Below are 25,488 nucleotides of genomic sequence, written 5' to 3' on the forward strand. Positions count from 1 at the left end.
TGCCAAATAACACTTCTCCATCATAAGACATTTAAGGCAAGATCAATAAGTGTGCTGATGTCCAACCACATTTCCCGGTCATACCGACCCAATATGGCCAAGTAATTGACAGCACCACCATGATCAGCGACATTGTGGAAAAATCTCTTCCCAATATTCAGCGACATTGTGGAAAAATCTCTTTCCAATATTATCAAGGCGTCTGCCTTCTCCATATGGTCGACCTGAGTTAGATGTTGAGGGATTCTTAGACTGGTGCTGAGCTGACTGAGATATCACTGAATCTGGTTATGAATGTCCTATCAAACATGCAGGCGAATCCTCTGGTGCCTTATATTTTTTGTCAATTTGTGGTAAGACAGCAGCTACTGTAGCTGGATTTTTCATATTTTTTGTACCTTCTTCCCAAATATAATCCACTATTGGGATTGCCTGCAGTTTTTTGGCAGTCCCTTTAAAATCATAGAAAGAACAGTCGTCAGACTGCTTAACTGACAATTGTAGCTGGAATTGTTTTTGCTGCCCTTTCCATGTGTTTATGGAAACCTCCAATGTCATCTGGTAGAGAGTCCTCTGGTTGTGATGAGGGTAGGAATGGAGTGGGGCTTAAACAGTTGTTCCATTTGTTGAAATAGATTGGTTGTCAGCTATCTCCCCTTCTTTCATGTCTTCCTCTGATGAGAATGCATTATCTCTAGTAGGTATTGCAATGGTGGAAGCTGGTGTTATTCTAGGTGTAAAAGGTGTAGGAATGCGGCGAGGTGTTTTCAGAGATGGAGTTGGGTGACTATGCTGTGTTGTAGATGGTATCTTAATGGTTTCCATCAATCTTTTGTAATAATCTTGTAAACGCCTTCTAGGTCCTGGAACAAAGTTAAAGGAACCTTAATCATGCCTTCTTGGGAAGGAGAGTAACTATAATGTTGAACGTGTTCCCCATATTGCTTAGGCCTTTCAGAATACTGCATTTGCTGCGGTAGACAATAGTCCTCATAATACTGGCCATCATCCTCCTCCTGGTACTTGACATTGTGCTAAGAGGGCAGTTGGCAATTCTAAATGGACCATCATCATCTGTATCTTCCACATCAAGAAGGTGACTTGGAAGGAGCGGAGAGACCTTACTTGGTGAAGTATGCTCTGGGAGTAGGAATTATTTAGAGGTTTATAACTCATGTTCACAGTGCAGTAAATTATGTCATCATCAAAGCTGTGGTTGTGTACTCCTGTTGCGAGGGCTTTATTTTGTGCTTTCAAAGTTGACAATGATCTCTTCATTGACAGGCCCCTCAACGGCGGTTTCATCGTCATCTGCTGCAATGCCATAATCGATAATATTTTCGCCAACAAGATCGACGTCGATGATGTAGAAAATGGTGTCATTAATGTAGCCATCATCAACGCTTATGTGGACCTCACTGATTTTGTCATTATTTTTGAAGCAATCGTAGACCTAACCGTCAACGGTTTTAAGGAAGACTTCTCTGGGAGTACTCCCTTTTTAGAAGAGGGGTTGATAAGTTCAGACTTAACAGTTGCTGAGGAGGATCTCTCTTTTCTCTCTTTGTGAGAACTGTCTTTAGCAGACTCATGGTGAATCTTTATTAAGGCCATTCTCAACAACTCTGATGTTTCTTGGTCACATGATCTTTCCCTTTTACGGGACCTTTTCTGAGAGGAAGTAGAGTCATTACTACCTTCCTCTTAAAAAAGAGATTATTTTGATTTTACTTTCTATAGCCATAAAAGAAGTCTCCCCTCACTATCTTTTAGAGTTTTGGTGGAAAAGGTGCGACAGATCTTGCAGTCCTTCTCTTGTGGGTAGGGTGGGGGCAGTAGATACAGTCCTTGTGTGAGTTTTCAGAAAGAAGTCTCTTCTTCCCACAGGTGGCACAGGGCCTAATACACTATTTCCTTAATGGTTCTGACATAATAGCAGGTATGATGTAGGTAATAGTTGTCAATCTGGTTGAAGAACTGAGCAGAGCTCAGGGAGGCTTCCTTCACACGGCGTGTGGTAGAAAATCTGAGGGAATCAGCCTCTGTGGAGAGTATTCTAGAAGGTGCTGTCACCTGATTGGCTGGAGTTTGCTTCCTTTTAAATGATATGGATAAGTTATTAAAGTGAAGGTTTCATTACCATTATAGCCTATGGCAATATTATGTGCTACTTTATTATGGTACCGCAGGACTCCCAATTCGATGACAGGGACTGATTTAAGCATGTGACTCTATGAAAGATCCAGGACTGGAGAATGAGGGGCAATAACAGTAAGCTTCCAGGAACAGGGTGTGGGCTTCTGGGAGAAGCTGGGACTCTCTGGGTAATTGTCCAGGTCCCTGGAAGAGTGTGTGATGTATTATGCAGTGTGAGTATGAGGCAGTGTGTGACTCTCTGGTGTACAGTCTCAGATCAGTTACTTGATTTCAAAGCTGTGCATGTTAATCCTCAGGTTCTGTGTGTGGGTCATAGGGCTGTGTCTGCAGAATTCTGTACAGTGTTATGTTTGTTACCATGTTTTGGGTCAGGATCTGATATCTTATGTGCAAATCACAGGATTGAGTATTTTGCATCTCTGAATATGTGTTTTGAATAAAAGGCTGTACTGAGATCTGTGTGCTCCTGACAGACTCCTTTGACCTTTTTCTTACCTTCTAGGATGGGGTTAGCCTCCAGAATCTGTTGTTCAATCCAGGAATGCTGCCCACTGATTGATGCTATGAACTGCAATATCAGTTTGGTGCTTTCTGTCTTTCCAGCGCCAGATTCACCGCTATACAAATAAATGATAACAGAAAAAAACAACATTCTGACTAGTGACTCTGAAATGCATTGTAATATTCATGGACAGAATTGAGCAAAAAATATCATAATATTTAGGTGACACAATCAGACAGATCAATTCCCATGTCCTTGTGAAATCCAATCATGTTTCACTACTAATGGTCCTCTCGCCCCTCACTTTTACTTGTACACTTACACCGCTGTAATTCCACAGGACTCCCATTTGGACATACTTCACATTGATTTTAGCTTTGTTTTTCAAGTTGGCAATATTTTCACAGTGATGCAACATTATCCTCTGATATCCTATTAAAAATCTCTCTCCTAGATGGGCCGTTTCTTTATTAACATCTACACTGGTGGAGAACTGGGCTTTAAATATAACTTGATCACCAAATCGTGTTTGTCTGTCTCTGTCCTCAACCTCAAAATCAACCTGGATTCTTTTACTTGAGGACTCCAATATATGTGGCTTAAAATGTTACAAACTTAAGTTGCAAGGAAGTTGATGATATATGTAAAATGGTTGTGGATTGAGTATGAAATCCTTTGGTACAGAGATCAAGTATAAGTGTTACATAAAAATAAATTACCACCTGTTGCCGCCACTATGTACAAGTTCACATGGATTACTTATTCAACTACTAATAAGCTATTACATAATCTCATTGTTTCAGATCATTCTACGCGTGAATCTTAAATCATAGAATCCAGATTACAAGACTTTCCTGATCCTTCAATTACTTCTTACAACAGCAAATGTGCTTTCTGCCACTCTAAATGAAACCCTTATATTGAAAACAGAGTTGCTCCACATCCAGTGACAGACTCAAAACACATAGGCCCTCATTATGACATTGGCTGTAAATCCCACTTAACGCCCTGCTGACTGCTGCCAACTTACCGCAGCAGATATCCGTTCACCATATTATGACACACATACATCAATCCATCACTATTCAGCCACATACACAAATCTGCCAGCCCAAAGGACAGTGATAAACTGGCGGTATCAAAACTCACACCATTACGCCAACAGAACAAAGCCCATCACATTATGACCCACGAATCACCACAGCAGACATTCAACGGCTGTAAACCATTGGTGGTACATACCACAGCGTTCACAATGGACACACACAAACAAAACAACACCACATTGGACAATTCAAACAACACACACCTGACACCCATACACACACCACACCCACACACCCACAGCTTTATAAAACACACACCCACATTACCCACAACCCTTTACCATTACAAACAATTGGCACCAGAGAGACAGCAAGACCAGACACAACCGGAGCCACACACTACTCACACCTATACACCACTCACGCACCCCACATCACACACCCCAACACATTACCAACACACCCTCACCTACACACCTCACACAACAACCATGGCACCACAAAGACACCCCTGAATCACAGAGGAGGAGCTAAGTGTCATGGTGGAGGAAATCATCAGGGTAGAGCCACAGCTATGTGGAGCACGGGTGCAGCAGATATCGAAAGCTAGGAAGATGGAGCGTTGGCGGAGAATTGTGGACAGGGTCAACGCAGTGGGATAGCACCCAAGAACTAGGGACATCACCAGGAAGAGGTGGAACGACCTACGGGGGAAAGTACGTTCCTTTGCAGCAAGACACCAGCTCGCTGTACAGGGGACTGGAGGTGGGCCCCACCTCCTCCCCCACATCTGACAGCATTGGAGGAGCAAGCTGTGGCAAGCATGCATCCTGAGGGCCTGGCCAGAGTAGGAGGAGGACTGGACTCTGGTAAGTCAACTCTATACTACTATCACCCCCCCTACCTGCATGCCATCACATACCCTCACCCTCATCCTCACTACCATCACTTCACCACTACCCCACCATCACCGATCACTCATTCCAATGCCAAGCCCTGCATGCTTCGCCAATGCATAGACAACCCTCACAGCCCTGCATGGACACTCATCACTAAAGCATGCACAGCATAGAAAACTAAATACCACCATACACCAACATACACAAGTGAAAGCTGCCAGGGCAAATATAACTAAAGAGGGCAAGTCACGGATGCACAAAATGTCAGACACAGAAACCATAACACATCGTTTACATCCCCACAGGTACCCCAGCCAATGTCAGCGGAGAGGAGGTGCCAGAAATATCTAGCCCCCCAACAGAAGAGGCCCACAGTGATAACAGCAACTCTGGTCTTCAGGATCTGGATGACCAACCTGGCCCATCAGGGATCTCTGGACAGCCGGTTACCCAGGCCCAGTCACACACCACCACAGAGCCTCCCCCATCAGGAAACAACACCACAGCACCCACCCAGTGTACCCACACCTCTGTCCCCAGGACACGTCAATCAGCAGTGTGTCCACCTCTACAGGGACCCCAGGCCACACCTCAAACCCATGACAATCAGGGACCTGGGGTCAGTGGGCACACAGTTCAGGGCACGGAGGCACAGGCAAACAGGGAAACCGGGAGGAGTGTTGTGCGCCAGTGGGAGGACAGGACCAGTGAACCAACTCTCCAGGAGGCTCTCACAGAGATCCTGGGACCCTATCATTATTCCCAGGACATGATGGGCCAGATCCTGGGCAATGTGCATGAGAACAGGTACCTGCAGGAGGGACAGTACCAGGGGATCAGGGAGGACTTGCAGGCCATCAACAACACCCTAATCTCCCTAGCAGGGGTGCTGGCAGACATGGCCAATATTACGAGGGAGGCAGTCACACAACAGCGGGCCCCTGCCACTAGCCAGACATCAGAACAGCCTTCCACCCCTGCTGCTGCTAGTGGCCAGGAGGCCCACCACAGGACTCACAGGCCACCAGCACCACTCCCCTGCAGAAGGAGAACCACCCCACAAACATTCCCTGCAATCCAGACAGAAGCCAGAGACACTTACCAAGACCCCGCCAGGAAATGAGACTCTCCTGATTGTCACCCTTGTGCCCCACTCTGTCACTCTGTCCACCGTGAACTGCCATTGCTCCCATTCCTATGTCCCCTTGGACAATGAATCTGTGCTACAAATAGACTGGAACAATACCCTGGACTTTCCTCCATCATCACCCCATCCTCTTTCCTCTAAATATTTTAGCACTTCAATAAACACACTTGCAAAAAAAGAGAAGTTTGGAGTATGTCAAATTTTTCAAGTACGTATTCATTTAAACAGTTATAAATATTGCAATTCAACTGTACAGAAAATGAGCATAGATTAATGAGCTGGATGCAGTGATCACACCAGGAGCATATGTCAGGTCACCAACAACTGCAAAATGAATTGCCAAAGGGAACAGTAAGTGGGTGTAGAAGTGGGAAATAACAGCATGCCAGTGCCACAGAAATTCCAACAAATTCAACAGAAATGTGAAGTAACACTGTCTTACCTGTGTGTCATTGGAAGTATTTTCTGATCACTGATGTTCTGTTGTCCTCATCCTCATCCTCTGCCTCCTCATCCTCACTGTCCACAGGGTCCACTGCTGGCACACGGGCATCGCCAGCCTCCTCATCCTGCAGAAAAGGCACATGGCGTCTCAGGGCAAGGCTGTGCAACATGCAGTATGCCACTACTATCTGGCAGACCTTCTTGGTTGAGTAGCACAGGGATCCACCTGTTATATAGAGACACCGGGACCTGGCTTTCAGGAGGCCAAAGGTCCTTTCTATTATCCTTATGGTTCGTCAATGAGCCTCATTATAACGTTCTTCTTCCTTTGTCCTGGCATTCCTCACAGGGGTCAGCAGCCATGATAGGTTGGGGTAACCAGAGTCACCTGCAAATTTTGAGGGACAACATTTAGCCACACACTATCCCATATGGGCCACACCATACCCATACACCAACATATCCTGGGTGGGAACCAGGGCTCACCTATGAGCCACACCCTGTGACTCTGTAGTTGGGCCATCACATTTGGGATGCTGCTATTCCTCAGGACAAAGGCATCATGCACCGACCCAGGATACTTAGCAATGACTTGGGAGATGTACTGGTCCACCAAGCACATCATCTGTACATTCATAGAGTGGAAACTCTTCTGATTTCTGAACACCTGTTCATTCTGATGGTGGGGGGGACAAATGCAATATCTGTTCCATCAATTGCCCCAATTATGTTGGGGATATGTCTCCTTGCATAGAACTCGGCCTTCACTGTGGCCAAATCTTCAACATGTGGAAATACATTGTAGCTGCACATGTGTTTAATAAGGGCAGGCAAAACTCTTGTTAGCACTATTGGGAACATTGGCTGTGACATTCCTGCTGTCAAGCCCACTGTCCCTTAGAAAGAATCAGTTGCCAAAAAATGGAGCACTGATAGAACTTGCACAAGAGTGGGGATCCAAGGTGGGGTGACGGATAGAAGATATCACGTCAGGTTCCAATTGGGCACACAGCTCTGTGATTGTGGCCCTGTCAAGTCTATAAGTGAGGATAATGTGCCTGTCCTCCATTGCTGCCAAGTTCACCAGGGTCTGTATATGGGGGTATGTCTCCATCTCCTATTCATCCGCATCGGTCGAAACTGAACAATGGGACTGCAACAGAACTTTGCATGCTGTTAACCTGTAAGGGGTAAGTGTGCTTTGTTCAGTATGCCCTAATTCACCAATGATGCAGCAAATATCCAGGTCCTCAACCCCTCCCTGAATGGTGTGTGGCAGTCCTGTGTGGAGAAACAGGTGGAAGGGAGATAATTCCACTGACATTGTGTGTCGTTGTGGGAGGCGGTTGGGAACCGCCATGCAACTCCTTATTGGATAGCATTGGGCCCTATGGGTTACAGTGGCCAATGGTGATCTACACCAGCGGTGATGGTATGCACCGCCACGGACGTGCCCGCCATTTTCTATCTGATCCTTCACTTGCTACCTGATCTTCAACAGGAGAGGACCTAAACTGCATGTGCTGCTGTGACCTATTTCTGGAACTACCATGGCTCGTGTGACTGGGGAAAGGGCCACAACCTTCACTTCAGCGGAGTTGGAGAGACTGGTGGATGGGGTCCTACCCCAGTACGGACAGCTGTATGGGCCTCCAGACCAACAGTTGAGTACACTGTGGCACAATGCATGTGGCATGAATGCATGGAGTGGTGAGTGTGAAGCCTCGTGTAAGGGGGTAGGTGGATGTCCTCTGGGCGGAATATTGGTTGTGTGCTGGGCCATGTGTGTGTAAATGGTGATGTGTAGGGGTATGGTGGGCCATGAGTGTAACAGGCAGGACTGTCTGACTAATTATATTTTCCTGTGTGTATTTCCTCTGCAGGTCAGCGCCCATCAAAAGAAGGGTATATGGCGTGCCATCGCCAAGGAGTTGTGGACCCTGGGGGTCTACAGCAGGCAGAGCACCCACTGTCGGAAACGGTGGGAGGACCTGAGACACTGGGCACGGAAGACGGCGGAGGCCCAGCTGGGGGTGGCCTCCCAACGAGGAAGGGGTGCCCATCGAAACCTGACCCCCGATGGTCCGCATACTCGTGGTGGCCTATCCTGAGTTAGATGGGCGCTTGAGGGCATCACAGCAGCCACAAGTGGGTGAGTACAGTGCCTATTATTACAACTTATGCATTGTAGGGTGGTATCCGGGTAGGGGATGTGTGTCAGTGGGTGCCCCAGGCCAGGCATGACATTGCAGCATAGGTCCCCTGGTGGCTAGGGTTCAGAAGGGAAAATCTTGCTACCTAGCTCGTAGGCATCCACTACTGGTCAGGGCTGGGTGGGTCCCAGGTGTGCTGCATTTCGCAGTGTGTGCCTCTCACCATGGCTTGGCTGCTAACTATTTCTCTGTTAATGCTATGGCATATTGCGTAGGGCTGTGCCCTGTGTGTGAGGGTGCTGTGTACACCAACAGTGGTGTTGGTGCAGCCATTGACCAAGTGTATCCTTTGTCTCTTTCCCCTGTTTTTGTTTTGTCACCCTGTCCTTATGTGCATTAGCATCATCTGGTGGAGGAGCAGAGGCACCGGTAACAGAGGAAGCTGCATCCCACAGGACCCAGGAGGCAGAGTCCACTGACACTGAGGGCAACAGTGGGATGGAGGGTGAGGGGAGTATCACAGCAGAGACTGGAGGGAACAGTTCTGACACTGTTACCTCCTCCGATGGAAGTTCCCTGGTGGTGGCAAACACCTCTATGACTACCCCAGCTCCAGGTACCACCACCACCCCCGTACCAGCACCGTCCTCCCAGCTGCCCCTCAGCAAGTTGTCCGTGCCCGCTCACCCAGGAAGGTGGGCATCTCCTTCGCCCCAGGCACCTCAGGCCCGCCTCAGTTAGCCCTGCTGCCCTGAGTGAGGAGGCTATTGACCTCCTGAGATCCATCTCTGTAGGGCAGTCAACCATTGTGAATGCCATTCAGGGGCTGGCAGCCCAGATGCAACAGACTAATGCATTCCTGGAGGGCATTCACACTGGATTGGAGGCCCAACAGAGATCGATCCAGGCTCTTGACTCCTCTCTGATGGCAGCCATTGTCCCTGTTTCTACCCTCCTCCCCTCAAACCTCCTCTTCCCAGTCCCATTCTCCTCAACCATGACCTATCCCAAGTACACAGGCAGACGAGCATGCACACAAGACAACACACAAGAGCGGTACAGGCAAACACAAGCACCACACTTCATCCCACAGGCACTCACACAAACACCATGAACACCAACATCCACTATTTCCACTGTCTACCACTCCTCCTCCACCTCCCTCCCAGTTCCGTCTACACTCACACCTGCATGCACTACATCCTCATCCACTACCAGCATCAGCACCACACTGGCAGAACACACACCTCACTGGCAGATACCTCCACAACAGCCATGCACACGTCCCGTGTTTCCTTTCCCACTGTGTCTGTCACCCCCTTCTAAGGAACACAAATGCAAGCACTCAGACACCTCCCTCCACAAGCAGCACCACCACCACTGAGCAGCTGTCACCGCCAGCAGATGGTATATAATTCTGCCTCCATGGCCTGCTGTGCGGCCTCCCCCCTGCAAATCCAGTGGATATGACACCCAGCTGAGAGACTGTGAGCTTGCACTCCCCAGGATCAAGAGCACAGGGCACAAGGCCCCCTCCAGGACCAGTGGGTATGACACCCACATAGGCAAAACACCTGATGATCAAGAGCACAGGGCACGAGGCCCCCTCCAAAACCAGTGGGTATGAACCTCACATAGCCAAAACACCCCAGGATCAAGAGCACAGGGCATGAGGTCCCCTCCAGAACCAGTGGGTATGACACCAACATAACCAAAACACCCCTGGATCAAGAGCGCAGGGCACGAGGCCCCCTCCAGAGCAAGTGGGCAAGTCACCCACCTGAGAGACTGTGGCCTTGCACTCCCCAGAACCAAGCACAGGGCATGTTGCCCCCCAAGAGCAAGTGGGCAAGTCACCTACCTGAGAGACTGTGGCCTTGCACTCCCCAGGACCAAGCAGAGGACATTTTGCCCCCTCCAGAGCAAGTGGGCAAGTCACCAACCCTGAGAGACTCTGGCCTCGCACTCCCCAGGACCAAGCACAGGGCATGTTGTCCCCTCCAGGACCAGTGGTCTTGTTCCATCTCACGGCTGGGGTGCCCCCCATCCCCCTTAGGTGCCTGCCTATTTACCAACTGATGCCCCTGCACTGTTCTCTCTGTGTTGATGCAGGTGACATGTGTGGCCTTGGACTTTGGCCTGTGGCCATTTGGCCTACAAACATTGAGTGTCCCTTTTTGTGTACATATGCATCTAGCTATTCTCTTGCCTAAATTATTTTTCTTAATGTGTTGCTCTCATTACATTCACTTTTTCAAAATCGTTTTGTCCTTGCATTATTCATCCAAGTTGCGGGGTAAAAATGTTTTAGTGATGCAGCTGATTGTGTGTATGGTGTTGGGGGGGGGGTTTGTGCCTGTGTGTGTCACTGTCATTTTCCTCCCCCCTCCCTTGTGTGCTAGGTAGCTGTACTTACCGTCGTCATCTTCGTCGGCATTGATGTTCGTGGTGGAGCAGCACGTAGAAGATCATGGGGAAGACATGCAGCTTGGGCTCCATGGCGGGGTGGTTGTTCCTTGTGTCTCCAGTGGTGAGTTCTTTCCCTTCTGAGGTCTGTTTCCGCCAGGTTTTTGATTTTGTTGGTACCGCCCCAGAAAAGGTGGCGGATTGCAGTGTCTTAATATGGTGGGCGGAACATTGATGTTACGCCTGGCTGTAGGCGGCTACTGCCGTGGTAGATGTTGTTTCTGCCCTGGCAGTCGGTGTGGTACATTGGCTGTCTATCAGAGATCTTTCCGCCATGGTCATAATTTGGCGGTAATTACCGCTGGGCTGTCGGTGGTATTACCGCCACTTTAACACCAACCGCCAGGGTCGTAATGAGGGCAATAATGTCGAACAAACATCATAAGTTGATTTTGGAGAAATACAATAAAAGGCATCACTTCTTCTATTTGATCACTTCTAGGCCTGAATTACAGAAATGTATACAGCTACCAAGTGGATTCACCTCAAGAACATTCAGAGCTAGCTCATTCAAAATGTAATGTCTTTCTTCAAAAACAACGCTACCACTCTTTGGACAAACATAGAGCTCCCAGGTCAGCCCTTTGAAAATGTGTGAGTCCTGAAGCAAATAAGTCCTCAGTCTTTCTTGGTGCTCAACCTCATTCAGAGTACCCAAAGTTAAAATGAACCTGTTATCATTTGAGCAATCATTGCTGACACATATCTGCAAACTGAGGTCCCTAACATCTGCCTAATTGTCTTAGATCCTCTCATCAAGGCCTCTGTTTCCACCTCGAAAGACCCACAAAACCTCAAACTTGCAGTCATCGCTCCACTGTTAAAAACTGATGCTGACATAAAGATATTAGTTTACTCTTTATTGCCAATGCTCTGAAATTGGTGGTTGTTGCACATGTTAAGGAACAGAAACTACTACTGAGTAATCAAAGTGGAGCTCATGAACAAGGACAAGTATGTACATGTATCCTACTTCATCTCTCCACAGCGACTATAGCCAACAACCAACAATTTCCGCTACACCCACTGAGGAAGCCACTCATTCATATCCTTGGGTCAGCCACACCCATCAGACCTAACTGCTGGGATTCCTCTGGACATATCAACCAACATCACTACCAAAACACTACAACAAATTCTCATCTGTAATATTCTTCTATACGCATACATGCCCTTATGGACAGGTTTCCACTGCATCACAAAAAGACATCGCACATAACATCATCAATTACATCACTCAGGACTTCATCAATCAAGTCACATCTATGGTAATACTTACATGCATTTAAGGGCCTCCCTGGGAGGGGAAGCACTGAGTCTTAAGACAGCTTCCTCTTGTAATGGGTGAGCCATTCACATCTCATAAGGCCATTAAGATAAACCTCAGTAGTACTCCTGCCTCTATACAAGTCTGATACATACAAAAATGCTCCTGAAGGGTAGTTGCAGGATATAGCAAATACATTTCCCTTTCCAGACTCTGTACCATTAGTCATACAACCTCAGCCCTGAGGAGGGGTAGATAAACCATTCTTTCACAAAAGGAAAAGTATACATCCACCTTACAATACCAAAACACCAATACTCAATTGGAATTAATTCAAAATTATATTGAAGCTGAATATATCTGTATACATATTTATCAAAAATAAGTTGCTCCAAAGTGTAAAATAAAAGTGCTTGTGAAAAAAAGGTCCTTGTGCATAAGTCAAAAGAGCTCAGAAAGAATACAGTATAAATTGAATCATCTACAACCTCAAATATTTAGCTTATGAAGCCTGCCTGACAACCATCTTTCTTGGATAAATCAAAATCCATCCATAATGTACAGGGATAGTGTTTGAATCAAAACTGTCCCTCTGTGGAAGATAAGGCAGTCCAGGCTGGGGGACAGAGATTTCGACATTTCGACCCAAGATGGAGGAAGGTCATTTTCAACCTTAATGGCGGGTCTTCATCAGGACAATACGGAGCAACCTGGGATCGCAATAATTCCCATGAGACGAAGGTGCAATCAAATTGGACTAAACAGCAAAGACCTTTTTATTGTTAGGGGTCAATCATGTCAGGCTTACAAATGTCCTCCATATACTTGTGCCTAACCAGAGGGTACTTCTTTATATAGCCAATAAATTAGGTGTATGATCCATCCGAAACTGTCACCATATGACTCTGTGCCTTAAAGCACCAATGGAAACGTCTCGCTGATACGATTTTGACTTATCCAAGAACGATGGCTGTCAGACAGGCTTAATACACTATACATTTGAGGCTTTATGATAAATATGTAAATATATATCATATATATATATATATATATATATATATATATATATATATATATATATATATATATATATATGGAAAATGTCACTTACCCAGTGTACATCTGTTCGTGGCATTAGTCGCTGCAGATTCACATGCTGTGCACATCCCGCCATCTGGTGTTGGGCTCGGAGTGTTACAAGTTGTTTTTCTTCGAAGAAGTCATTTCGAGTCATGAGATCGAGGGACTCCTCCCATTTCGGCTCCATTGAGCATGGGCGTCGACTCCATCTTAGATTGTTTTCCCCGCAGAGGGTGAGGTAGGAGTTGTGTATGCTAGTAATAATGCCCATGCAATGGAGTGAATACGTATGTACATAATGTAGTTTAAATTAATATATTTACAAATTTACAAATGTTCAAGATCAACTTCTAAACGGCTAAGGCTCCCGGGGAGGCGGGTGGGCGCAAGTGAATCTGCAGCGACTAATGCCACGAACAGATGTACACTGGGTAAGTGACATTTTCCGTTCAATGGCATGTGTAGCTGCAGATACACATGCTGTGCATAGACTAGTAAGCAGTTATCACCCCAAAAGCGGTGGTTCAGCCTGTAGGAGTTGAAGTTGTTTGAAACAATGTTCGTAGTACTGCTTGACCTACTGTGGCTTGCTGTGCCGTTAACACATCTACACAGTAGTGTTTGGTAAATGCATGAGGCGTAGACCATGTAGCTGCCTTACATATTTCGGTCATTGGAATATTTCCTAGAAAGGCCATGGTAGCACCTTTCTTTCTAGTTGAGTGTGCCTTTGGTGTAATAGGCAGTTCTATTTTTGCTTTAAGATAACAGGTTTGAATGCACTCAACTATCCATCTAGCAATGCCTTGTTTAGAAATTGGATTTCCTGTATGAGGTTTTTGGAAAGCAATAAATAATTGTTTTGTTTTTCGAATTAGTTTTGTTCTGTCAATGTAGTATATTAAAGCTCTTTTGATGTCTAATGTATGTAGTGCTCTTTCAGCTACAGAATCTGGCTGTGGGAGGAACACTGGTAGTTCTACTGTTTGACTCAAGTGGAACGGTGAAATGACTTTTGGTAAATATTTATGATTTGTCCGTAGAACTACTTTATGCTTGTGTATTTGAATAAATGGTTCTTGTATGGTAAATGCTTGAATCTTACTTACTCTTCTTAGAGATGTGATGGCAATTAAAAATGCAACTTTCCATGTTAAGTATTGCACTTCACAAGAGTGCATGGGTTCAAAAGATGGACCCATGAGTCGTGTTAAGACAATGTTGAGGTTCCATGAAGGAACTGGTGGTGTTCTTGGTGGTATAATTCTCTTTAGGCCTTCCATAAACGCTTTTATGACTGGTATCCTAAATAGTGAAGTTGAGTGCGTAATTTGCAGGTAAGCTGAAATTGCGGTCAGATGTATCTTAATGGAAGAAAAAGCTAGCTTTGATTTTTGCAAATGTAGTAAGTATCTTACGATGTCTTTGGCAGATGCGTGTAAGGGTTGAATTTGATTATTATGGCAGTAATAAACAAATATTTTCCACTTATTTGCATAGCAATGTCTAGTGGTAGGTTTTCTAGCTTGTTTTATGACCTCCATAAATTCCTGTGTAAGGTCTAAGTGTCCGAACTCTAGGACTTCAGGAGCCAAATTGCTAGATTCAGCGATGCTGGATTTGGGTGTCTGATCTGTTGTTTGTGTTGCGTTAACAGATCTGGTCTGTTTGGTAGTTTGACATGAGGCACTACTGAGAGGTCTAGTGGTGTTGTGTACCAAGGTTGTCTTGCCCATGTTGGCGCTATTAGTATGAGTCTGAGTTTGTTTTGACTCAACTTGTTTACCAGATATGGAAGGAGTGGGAGAGGGGGAAAAGCGTAAGCAAATATCCCTGACCAACTCATCCATAACGCATTGCCCTGAGACTAATCTTGTGGTTGCCTGGATGCGAAGTTTCGGCATTTTGCGTTTTCCTTTGTAGCAAATAGATCTATTTGTGGTGTTCCCCAACTCTGGAAGTAAGTATTCAGTATTTGGGGGTGAATCTCCCATTCGTGGATCTGTTGGTGATCCCGAGAGAGATTGTCTGCTAACTGATTCTGAATTCATGGAATAAATTGTGCTATTAGGCGAATGTGGTTGTGAATCGCCCAATGCCATATTCTCTGTGCCAGGAGACACAACTGTGTTGAGTGTGTCCCTCCCTGTTTGTTTAGGTAATACATCGTTGTCATGTTGTCTGTTTTGACAATAATGTGTTTGTGGCTTATTATGGGTTGAAATGCTTTGAGCGCTAGAAATACTGCCAATAGTTCTAAGTGATTTATGTGAAACTGTTTTTGCGGAGTGTCCCATTGTCCTTGGATGCTGTGTTGATTGAGGTGTGCTCCCCACCCTATCATGGAGGCATCTGTTGTTATTACATATTGTGGCACTGGGTCTTGGAAAGGCCGCCCTTGGTTTAAATTTATACTATTCCACCATTGAAGCGAGGGGTATGTTTGGCGGTCTACCAACACCAGATCTAGAAGTTGACCCTGTGCTTGTGACCATTGTGATGCTAGGCACTATTGTAAGGGCTGCATGTGCAACCTTGCGTTTGGGACAATGGCTATGCATGAGGACATCATGCCTAGGAGTTTCATCACCATTTTGACTTGTATTTTTTGATTTGGATATATGGCCTGTATTACATTGTGAAATGCCTGAACCCTTTGTGGACTTGGAGTGGCAATCCCTTTTGCTGTGTTGATTGTCGCCCCTAAGTATTGCTGTGTTTGACACAGCAGAAGGTGTGACTTTGTGTAGTTGATTGAGAAACCTAGTTTGTGGAGGGTTTCTATGACATACTTTGTGGGTTGTGAACACCGTTCTAGCGTGTTGGTTTTGATTAACCAATCGTCTAGGTACGGGAACACATGTATTTGCTGCCTTCTGATATGTGCAGCTACGACTGCCAGGCACTTTGTAAAAACTCTTGGCGCAGTTGTTATTCCGAATGGCAACACCTTGAATTGGTAAAAGGCGCTTACCGCCGTGCAGAAGACCGCCATAACACCGCCGCGGCCGCGGGAAACCGTCACGGTCATTCTGACCCGCAACTGGCAAACCACCAAAAACCCGACATCCACAAAAATCTGCCACACCAAAGGCCAGCGTAAAACTGGCGATGACCAAACCTCCACCGTCACGCCAACAGAAATACGCCCATTCCATTCCGACCCACAAATCCACGCGGCGGTCTTTCAACCGCGGTATTCCATTGGCGGTACACACCGCCGCGGTCAAAATACACACACATTTACAAAACACATCCACATTGGACAATTTAAAATACACACACCTGAGACACATACACACAACACACCCAATACAATATAAAACACACACCCACATCACCCACAAACCCTTACGACCAAAAAAAATGACAGAAGGCCAGAGAGAGACACCACAGAATAGAGAACACCATCACACAGAGGCAGACCACACCATCACCCACACAATATCCACGCACAAAACACCACACATCACCACACTCACCACACTCTACAACACATACACCACCCCACACCTCATCCAAACCACCCCATGGCACCCCAAAGACAACCCCGGTTTTCAGACGCTGAACTCCGGGTCATGGTGGAGGAAATAGTTCGGGTAGAGCCCCAGCTATTCGGGACACAGGTGCAGCACACCAGCATTGCCAGGAAGATGGAGCTATGGCAAAGATTAGTCGACAGGGTCAACGCTGTGGGACAGCATCCACAAAATCGGGACGACATCAGGAAGCGGTGGAACGACCTACGGGGGAAGGTGCGTTCCATGGTATCAAGGCACAACATCGCGGTGCAGAAGACTGGCGGCGGACCCCCACCTACTCCACCAGAATTTACAGCATGGGAGGAGGAAGTCTTGCACATCCTGCATCCTGAAGGCCTCGCAGGAGTGTCTGGAGGAATGGACTCTGGTAAGTTTCATCTTCACTACTTCATCCCCACCACCCCACCTGCATCCCAAATTATACCCCCACCCCCATCACCCCAAATCCTTGCAAATGGCTCACCATCACAACCCACCCATCCCAACACCTAGCCCTGCATGCGTCCACAAAGCATGGACATCCATCACCAAAGCATGCCCACTGCACATACACATCTCCCCCACAAGCCACCCTCACAAAAGCCCCCACACAGGAATGCCAGCCCTGGGGTACACGGGCACCCACCCATTGCACGATATGGCACACACTGAAGCAATAACCATACTTCTATACCCCTGCAGGACCCGAACGCCACCACACCGCCCAGGAGGGTCCAGAAATGTCCATCCCACCACCAGAAGAGGCCACCAGTGATGGCAGCAGCTCTGTCTCCCTGGACCCAGATGACCAGCCCGGCCCATCGGGGACCTCGGGTCAGTCGGTTCCCCTCACACAGCCACAGGCCACAGCAGACCTAACCCCCTCTGGGAACACCAGCACAGCTCCCACCCAGCGGGCCCATGCCTCTGTCTCCAGGACACGTCAATCAGCGGTGTGTCCACCACTACAGGGCACCCAGGTTAACCCACCACCCCAACAACAACAGGGACCTGGGGGCAGTGGTAGTGGGCACACGGTCCAGGGGACAGAGGCCCAGGGAAACATGGGAACTGGGAGGGCTGCTGTGCGACAGGGGGGGGACAGGCCCAGGGAACCCACTCTCCACGAGGCCCTCTCCTCCATCATGGGAGCATAACACCACTCCCAGGAGACGATGGCGACGGTACTGGCCAGGTTCCAGGAGATCCAGGTCATGCAGGAGCAACAGTACATGGGGTTCAGGGAAGAACTCCGAAGCATCAGTTCCACAATGGGCACCATCGTCGGGGCACTCAACCAGATTGTCACCACATTGCAGGGCCATGTGGCACCACAAAGGGCCCCTGTCACTAGCATGGACCAAGAACAGGCTACCACCTCCGCTGGTGCTAGTGGACAGGAGGCCCCCACACAACAACAGGCCACCAGAACCCCACCCCCTGCAGAAGAAGAACCACCCCGCAAGCGGGGCCTGAGATCTCGGAAGAAGACAGAGTAGGATGCCAAGACCCCCGCCAGCAAAGGATACCCCCTGATGTCATCCCACTGTCCCACATTGTCACCCTGTCCAAACTTAAACTGCCCCTGCTCCATCCTTCCACACGCATATGGACAATGCACCTGTGAGACTGAAAATCTGGACTCTGCCATGGACATTCCTCCACCATCACCCATCACCGAATTTCAACCATGTCCCTAAATTCAGCACTTTAATAAAAACACTTATTGCACAAAAAGAATCAGGAGTCTGGCTGTATTGTGAACAAATGTATTAGACATAACGCTCCCAAAATGTCCAGTTACATAGTGATGATAACATACCACTGTCACACAGCTGTAGTCCATGGGGAAACAAAGCAGAGGTCACGCAGTGGGGCCCACATCTCTGAAATTTGAAGGGAAAGTCACAACTCAGTTAACATACACTGGGGGAATAGGCCAGACAGGAGAGAGGCAGGAGACTGTAAGTAATTGTAAAAATGCCGGTGATGATTCTTACCTGTGTGTTATTGAAAATACTGTGTCCCTGTTGTCGGTGTCGTCCCCGTCATCTTCCTGCTCTTCACTCTCCACAGGTTCCACAGCTGCCACAACACCACCATCTGGACCATCCTCCTGCAGGAAAGGCACCTGGCGTCGCAATGCCAGGTTGTGAAGCATACAGCAGGCCACGATGATATGACACACCTTCTTCGGTGAGTACATTAGGGATCCACCTGTCATATGCAGGCACCTAAACCTGGCCTCCAGGAGGCCGAAGGTCCGCTCGATCACCCTCCTAGTACGCCCATGGGCCTCATTGTACCGTTCCTCTGCCCTGGTCCTGGGATTCCTTACTGGGGTCAGTAGCCAGGACAGGTTGGGGTAACCAGAGTCACCTATTAGCCACACACGGTGTCTCTGTAGCTGTTACATCACATAAGGGATGCTGCTATTTTGCATGATGTACGCGTCATGCACTGACCAAGGGAACTTGGCATTTACATGGGAGATGTACTGGTCAGCCAAACACACCATTTGGACATTCATCAAATGATAACTTTTTCGGTTCCTGTACACCTGTTCACTTTCTCTGGGGGGAACCAAAGCCACATGGGTCCCATCAAGGGCACCAATGATGTTGGGAATATGTCCAAGGGCATAGAAATCACCCTTCACTGTAGCCAAATCGCCCACCTCAGGGAAAACAATGTAGCTCCGCATGTATTTCATCAGGGCAGACAACACTCTGGACAACACCTTTGAAAACATAGGCTGAGACATCCCTGATGAAATGGCCACTGTAGATTGAAATGACCCACTTGCCAAAAAATGGAGTACTGACAGAACCTGCACTAGAGGGGGGATCCCTGTGGGTTGGCGGATGGGTGACATCAGGTCTGGCTCCAGCTGGGCACACAGTTCCTGTATAGTGGCTCGGTCAAGTCTGTATGTCAGTATGACATGTCTTTCTTCCATTGTCGACAGGTCCACCAGCGGTCTGTACACGGGAACATTCCTCCATCTCCTCCCAAGTCCCAGCGGACGGTGCCTAGGAAGGACAACATGGAGCACAGAGTCAAGCAACCCACAGGTACGTTCCCACAGCTTGCACAGTACACGATTCTCTATGCATTGAATGGCTTGTATGAGTGGCAATGCAAGGCCTAGGCCTGTGTGACTCAGTAGAAATGAAGCCATGTGGGCCCTTGAAATGGCGGCTGCCTGACCTGTGAAGTGTGACAATGGGATGTGAGGTCAATGCGCTGGCGTGGCACACCGTGGCGGTAGGCGGTCGAAGACCGCAGTGCAAAGCCGCATTGGTTAACATTGAACCCTATGGGTTTCAGGAGCCAATAAGGAAGTGCGCCGGCGGTCGCAGTACGCACCGCCGCGGGCGTGACCGCCATTTTCTATCTGATTAATCACTCGAGACCTGATCATCCACAGGAGAGGACCTATACTGCAAGTGCTGCTGTGACCTCGGTCTGGAAGAGACAATGGCTGCTGCGACTGGGGAAAGGGCCCCTGCCTTCACTTCTGAAGAATTGGAGAAACTCGTGGATGGGGTTCTCCTCCAGTATGCGCTACTCTACGGTCCTCCAGACCAACAGGTTAGTACACTGGGACCATGCTTTGTGGCCAATGCCTGGGTTGAGTGGGGTGAATGACCGATGGTGCGGAGGGGAGCGAATGAGGCATGCATCAAACAACAGATGAGAGCATGTGCCACATGGCAAGGGTGGGGAGGGGGGCCAGTCACATCGAGCATGCAGAAAATGATGATATTTTATTTTCTCTCCCTGTACGTGTCACATAGGTCAGCGCCCATCAGAAAATAGACATTTGGCGTGCCATCGCCAAGGACGTCCGGACCCTGGGGGTCCACAACAGACGGGGCACCCACTGCCGCAAGAGGTGGGAGGACATCCGCCGCGGGAGCAGAAAGACCGCGGAGGCTCTGCTGGGGATGGCCTCCCAACGTAGGAGGGGTGCCAGTCGACAATTGACCTCCCTGATGTCCCGGATCCTGGCGGTGGCCTACCCAGATTTGGATGGGCGCGTGAGGACATCACAGCAGACACAAGGGGGTGAGTACAAGCACATTCTGCTATCTTAGCGTGCAGTGGAGGTGTCTGGGTGGGGGAGGAGGGATGTGGGTATCCGTAGGCCAGGGCGCTTTCTGTAGGCTAGTCCCCTCCGTAAGGCATGGCCCTGTGTCCCCGCCCTCCACCTCTGTAGGGTGCCAAGTACAGCTATCCATGGCTCTGTGTCACCTATATGTGCAGTTGTCGTCCATTGGCTTGTAGGCCAGGTCTCACTGATTGAGTAGTGTACCCCAAGTGCGCGGCGTAGTGCAGGGGGCTTCTGTGTCTGTCCTCTCCGCCAACTGTGTTGCCAATGCATGCACTCAACATGTCTTTATGTTCCCCCCCCCTTTTTTTGTCTGCTCTTCCTGTTCATGTGTGCATTAGCATCATCTGGCGGAGGAGAAGTGGCATTGGAGCACGAGGGAGCTGCATCTCACATGGCCCCAGAGGGCCATGCAACGGACTCTGATTTCACCAGTGAGACGGAGGGCGAGGGGGGCTCCACAACGGGGACACGTGGAGACATCAGCGACACCGACACGTCCTCGGAAGGGAGCTCCCTTGTGGTGGCGGCAACATCCGTGCCCACCGCGACAACAGGTACAGCCGCCACCCAGCGCACCAGCTCCGCCCTCCAAGCAGCCCCTCAGCGTTCGCCCCGTGCCCGCTCGCACACCAAGGCGGGCATCTCCTTCGCCCCAGGCACCTCAGGCCCTGCGCCAGTAACCCCTGCTGCCCTCAGTGAGGAGGTCATTGACCTCCTCCGGACGCTCATTGTTGGGCAGTCTACCCTTTTGAATGCCATCCAGGGGGTAGAAAGGGACGTGCATCGGAGCAATGCATACCTGGAGGGCATTCATTCGGGTCAGGCTGCCCATCAGCGATCGTTCAACGCTCTGGCCTCAGCACTGACGGCAGCCATTGTCCCTGTCCCTGTCTCCAGCCTCCCTCCTCCAACTCCCTCCACCCAGTCCCACTCCCCTGTTTCTCTGCCTATCCCAGACACACCTACAGACCAGCCTGCACACACCTCAACACCAAAGGTCAGCTCATCCAGATATAAGCACCACACATCCCACAAGCATTCACCCAAACAACATCCACATGCAGACATGCCAACAGCCACTGCCTCCTCTGTGTCCCCCTCCTCCTCGTCTCCCTCCTCCCTCCCTGTGACGTCTCCACTCACACTTGCATGCACAACATCATCATCCACTACGTCCATCACCAGCACACCCACCAGAACACTCCGCACACATGCAGTCACCACCCCCACTGCCATTTACACGTCCCCTGTGTCCTCTCCCACTGTGTCTGTCACCCCCTCATCCAAACCACACAAACGCAGACAGCCACCCACCCAACAGCCATCCACCTCACGACAGCCTCCGTCACAAGCACCTGTACCCAAAGACAGCACACTTGACTCTCCTACAACCACATCCTCTTCCTCCACTCCCATACCCCCTCCACCTACCCTTCCCATTGCTCCTAAAAAGTTTTTCCTCTCCAAAATTAACCTCTTTCCATCACCTGACCCACCCCCTCCATCTTGTAAAAGTCCAATCAGCACCTCAGCCACCACAACCCCTGGACCTACAAGGACCATAGTCCAGGGATATTGGAGTCCACCACCTTCGAGGGCAGCTACATCGGCCAGCAGCAAAGGGACAGCCAGCCCACCCCCTGGGAAAAAATCTAAAAAAGGGAAGGCCCGGCGCGAGAGGACCGAGACGGCAGCCTCCACAGCCACCACCCTGGCACCGTCAGGAAGTGGGGTGCCACCTGGCACATCTACAAAGGGAGGCAAGGGCCACAGAGACTCATGCAAGGATGGCAAGGGCAGTACGGCCGACAAGTCCGGCAGCAGGCGAGCAGCCCAGGAGGGCCCAACCAGCCCCATTCCTGGGGTGAAGGAGGACACCCACGGGCACGGGACACCAGCACAGGAGGGCCCCGCAAGCGAGAAGTCAGATGGCGAGTGAACACCATCTATTGGCCGGATCTGGTGCCCTGGAGACACGTCTCAAGAACCGCTGAACAGGGCCCTTCAAGACCTGCACCGCTGAACAGGGCACTGCCGTCTCAAGAACCGCTGAACAGGGCCCTTCAAGACCTGCACAGCTGAACAGGGCACCGCCGTCTCAAGAACCGCTGAACAGGGCCCTTCAAGACCTGCACCGCTGAACAGGGCACCGCCGTCTCAAGAACCGCTGAACAGGGCCCTTCAAGACCTGCACCGCTGAACAGGGCACCGCCGTCTCAAGAACCGCTGAACAGGGCCCTTCAAGACCTGCACCGCTGAACAGGGCCCTTCAAAACCTGCACCGCTGAACAGGGCCCTTCAAGACCTGCAGCGCTGAACAGGGCCCTTCAAGACCTGCACCTCTGAACAGGGCACCGCCATCTCAAGAACCGCTTAACAGGGCCCTTCAAGACCTGCACCGCTGAACAGGGCACCGCCGTCTCAAGAACAGCTGAACAGGGCCCTTCAAGACCTGCACCGCTGAACAGGGCCCTTCAAGATCTGCACCGCTGAACAGGGCACCGCCGTCTCAAGAACCGCTGAACAGGGCCCTTCAAGACCTGCACCGCTGAACAGGGCACCGCAGTCTCAAGAACCGCTGAACAGGGTCCTTCAAGACCTGCACCGCTGAACAGGGCCCTTCAAGACCTGCACCGCTGAACAGGGCACCGCCATCTCAAGAACCGCTGAACAGGGCCCTTCAAGACCTGCACCGCTGAACAGGGCCCTTCAAGACCTGCACCTCTGAACAGGGCACCGCCGTCTCAAGAACCGCTGACAGGGCCCTTCAAGACCTGCACCGCTGAACAGGGCACCGCCGTCTCAAGAACCGCTGAACAGGGCCCTTCAAGACCTGCACCGCTGAACAGGGCCCTTCAAGACCTGCACCGCTGAACAGGGCACCGCCGTCTCAAGAACCGCTGAACAGGGCCCTTCAAGACCTGCACCGCTGAACAGGGCACCGCCGTCTCAAGAACCGCTGAACAGGGCCCTTCAAGACCTGCACCGCTGAACAGGGCCCTTCAAGACAAGCACCGCTGAACAGGGCCCTTCAAGACCTGCACCGCTGAACAGGGCACCGCCGTCTCTGCACCGCTCCGCTGGGCCCTTCATCTCAAGCACCGCTCCGCTGGGCCCTTCCTCTCAAGCACCGCTCCGCTGGGCACCGCCATCTCTGCACCGCTCCGCTGGGCCCTTCATCTCAAGCACCGCTCCGCTGGGCCCTTCATCTCAAGCACCGCTCCGCTGGGCCCTTCCTCTCAAGCACCGCTGGCCCATTGGCAGAAGGGGCAGGCCCGGATCAGTGTCGGGCAGGGCTGCACGATACACTCTGGGCACCAAGACTCCTCCAGTACCAGTGGAGTCTGTCATCCACTTGAGAGACTGTGGCTTTGCACTCCACAGGATGGCACAGTGGGCAGGCCACCCACTGCAGAGACTTGAGAGACTGTGGCCTTGCACTCCCCAGGATAGCACAGTGGGCAGGCCACCCACTGTAGAGACTTGTGAGACTGTGGCTTTGCACTCCCCAGGATGGCACAGTGGGCGGGCCACCCACTGCAGAGACTTGTGAGACTGTGGCTTTGCACTCCCCAGGATGGCACAGTGGGCAGACCACCCACTGCAGAGACTTGTGAGACTGTGGCTTTGCACTCCCCAGGATGGCACAGTGGGCAGGCCACCCACTGCAGAGACTTGAGAGACTGTGGCTTTGCACTCCCCAGGATGGCACAGTGGGCAGGCCACCCACTGTAGAGACTTGTGAGACTGTGACTTTGCACTCCCCAGGATTGAACAGTGGCCATGGAGGCCCCTCGTGGATCTAGCGTCGTGGACTCATCTGGCTGAGGTGCCCCCCCTTCCCTTCCCCCTGAGGTGCCTGTAGTTTTCCTATCTGATGCCCCTGCAGTGTTCTCTCCAATGGATTCGGGTCTCCTGTGTGGGCTTTGCCCATGTGTTGAGGACCATTGGCCCACGTACAATGACTGTAAGCCAATTTTGACGGGACAATTTAAATATGTGTATATAGTTATAGGATGTTCGAATTACTTATTTACTTAGCCTTACAATATATTTGGATTTCAATATCATATTATTTTGTCTTTGCATTCTTCCAGGGGGTTTGGGGGGTGTCACTCTGAGTTGTTGCTCTGCATTGGTGTGTAGGTAGTTGGGGGGGGGGGGTGTCGCGTATGTGTGTGCCCGTAACCTTTTCTCCTCCCCCCTCCCCTGTGTCGTAGGTGCAGTACTCACCGTTGTCTTCTGCTCCGGCGTTCGTGCTCCTGGTAGAGGAGCAGGTAGACAATTGCTGGTAGGAAATGTAGTTCGGGTTCCATGCTGTCCAGATGCCTCGTGGAGTGTGTAAAGGTGAGCGTTTTCCGGTTCGTAGTCTGTTTCCGCTGTGTTTTTATCGGCGGAGCTCCCGCCCCGGAAAAGGTGGCGGATTGGTGAGTTGTGACAGGGTGGGCGGTACATTGTCTACCGCCTGTCTGTTGGCGGTGACCGCCGCGCTGTTTGTTTGTCCCGCCGTGGCGGTCGGAGTGTTAAAGTGGCGGTCTGTGTTGGCGGTTTCCGCCAGGGTCAGAATTCCATTTTTTTTACCGCCTGCCTGTTGGCGGGTTGGCCGCCGCTTTAACACCGACCGCCAGGGTTGGAATGACCCCCATTGTGTGTTTTCGGTGGGACGTTCGGAGGGAATTTGAGAAATTC

General features: G+C 49.9%; 1 protein-coding gene across 2 annotated transcripts in view; it reads right to left on the bottom strand.

Annotated features, from left to right (window-relative positions):
- The window catches only part of MYO7B (myosin VIIB), a 1,466,311-nt gene that overhangs the window by 924,117 nt on the left and 516,706 nt on the right, over positions 1–25,488 (bottom strand). For both annotated transcript variants that reach the window (XM_069213753.1, XM_069213751.1), the window contains one exon: positions 2,653–2,774. In XM_069213753.1, coding sequence (XP_069069854.1) covers positions 2,653–2,774 — 122 coding nt within the window. The remainder of the gene's footprint in view (positions 1–2,652; positions 2,775–25,488) is intronic.

Source organism: Pleurodeles waltl, chromosome 11 (genome assembly GCF_031143425.1).
Source record: "Pleurodeles waltl isolate 20211129_DDA chromosome 11, aPleWal1.hap1.20221129, whole genome shotgun sequence".
Classification (NCBI taxonomy): Eukaryota; Metazoa; Chordata; class Amphibia; order Caudata; family Salamandridae; genus Pleurodeles; species Pleurodeles waltl.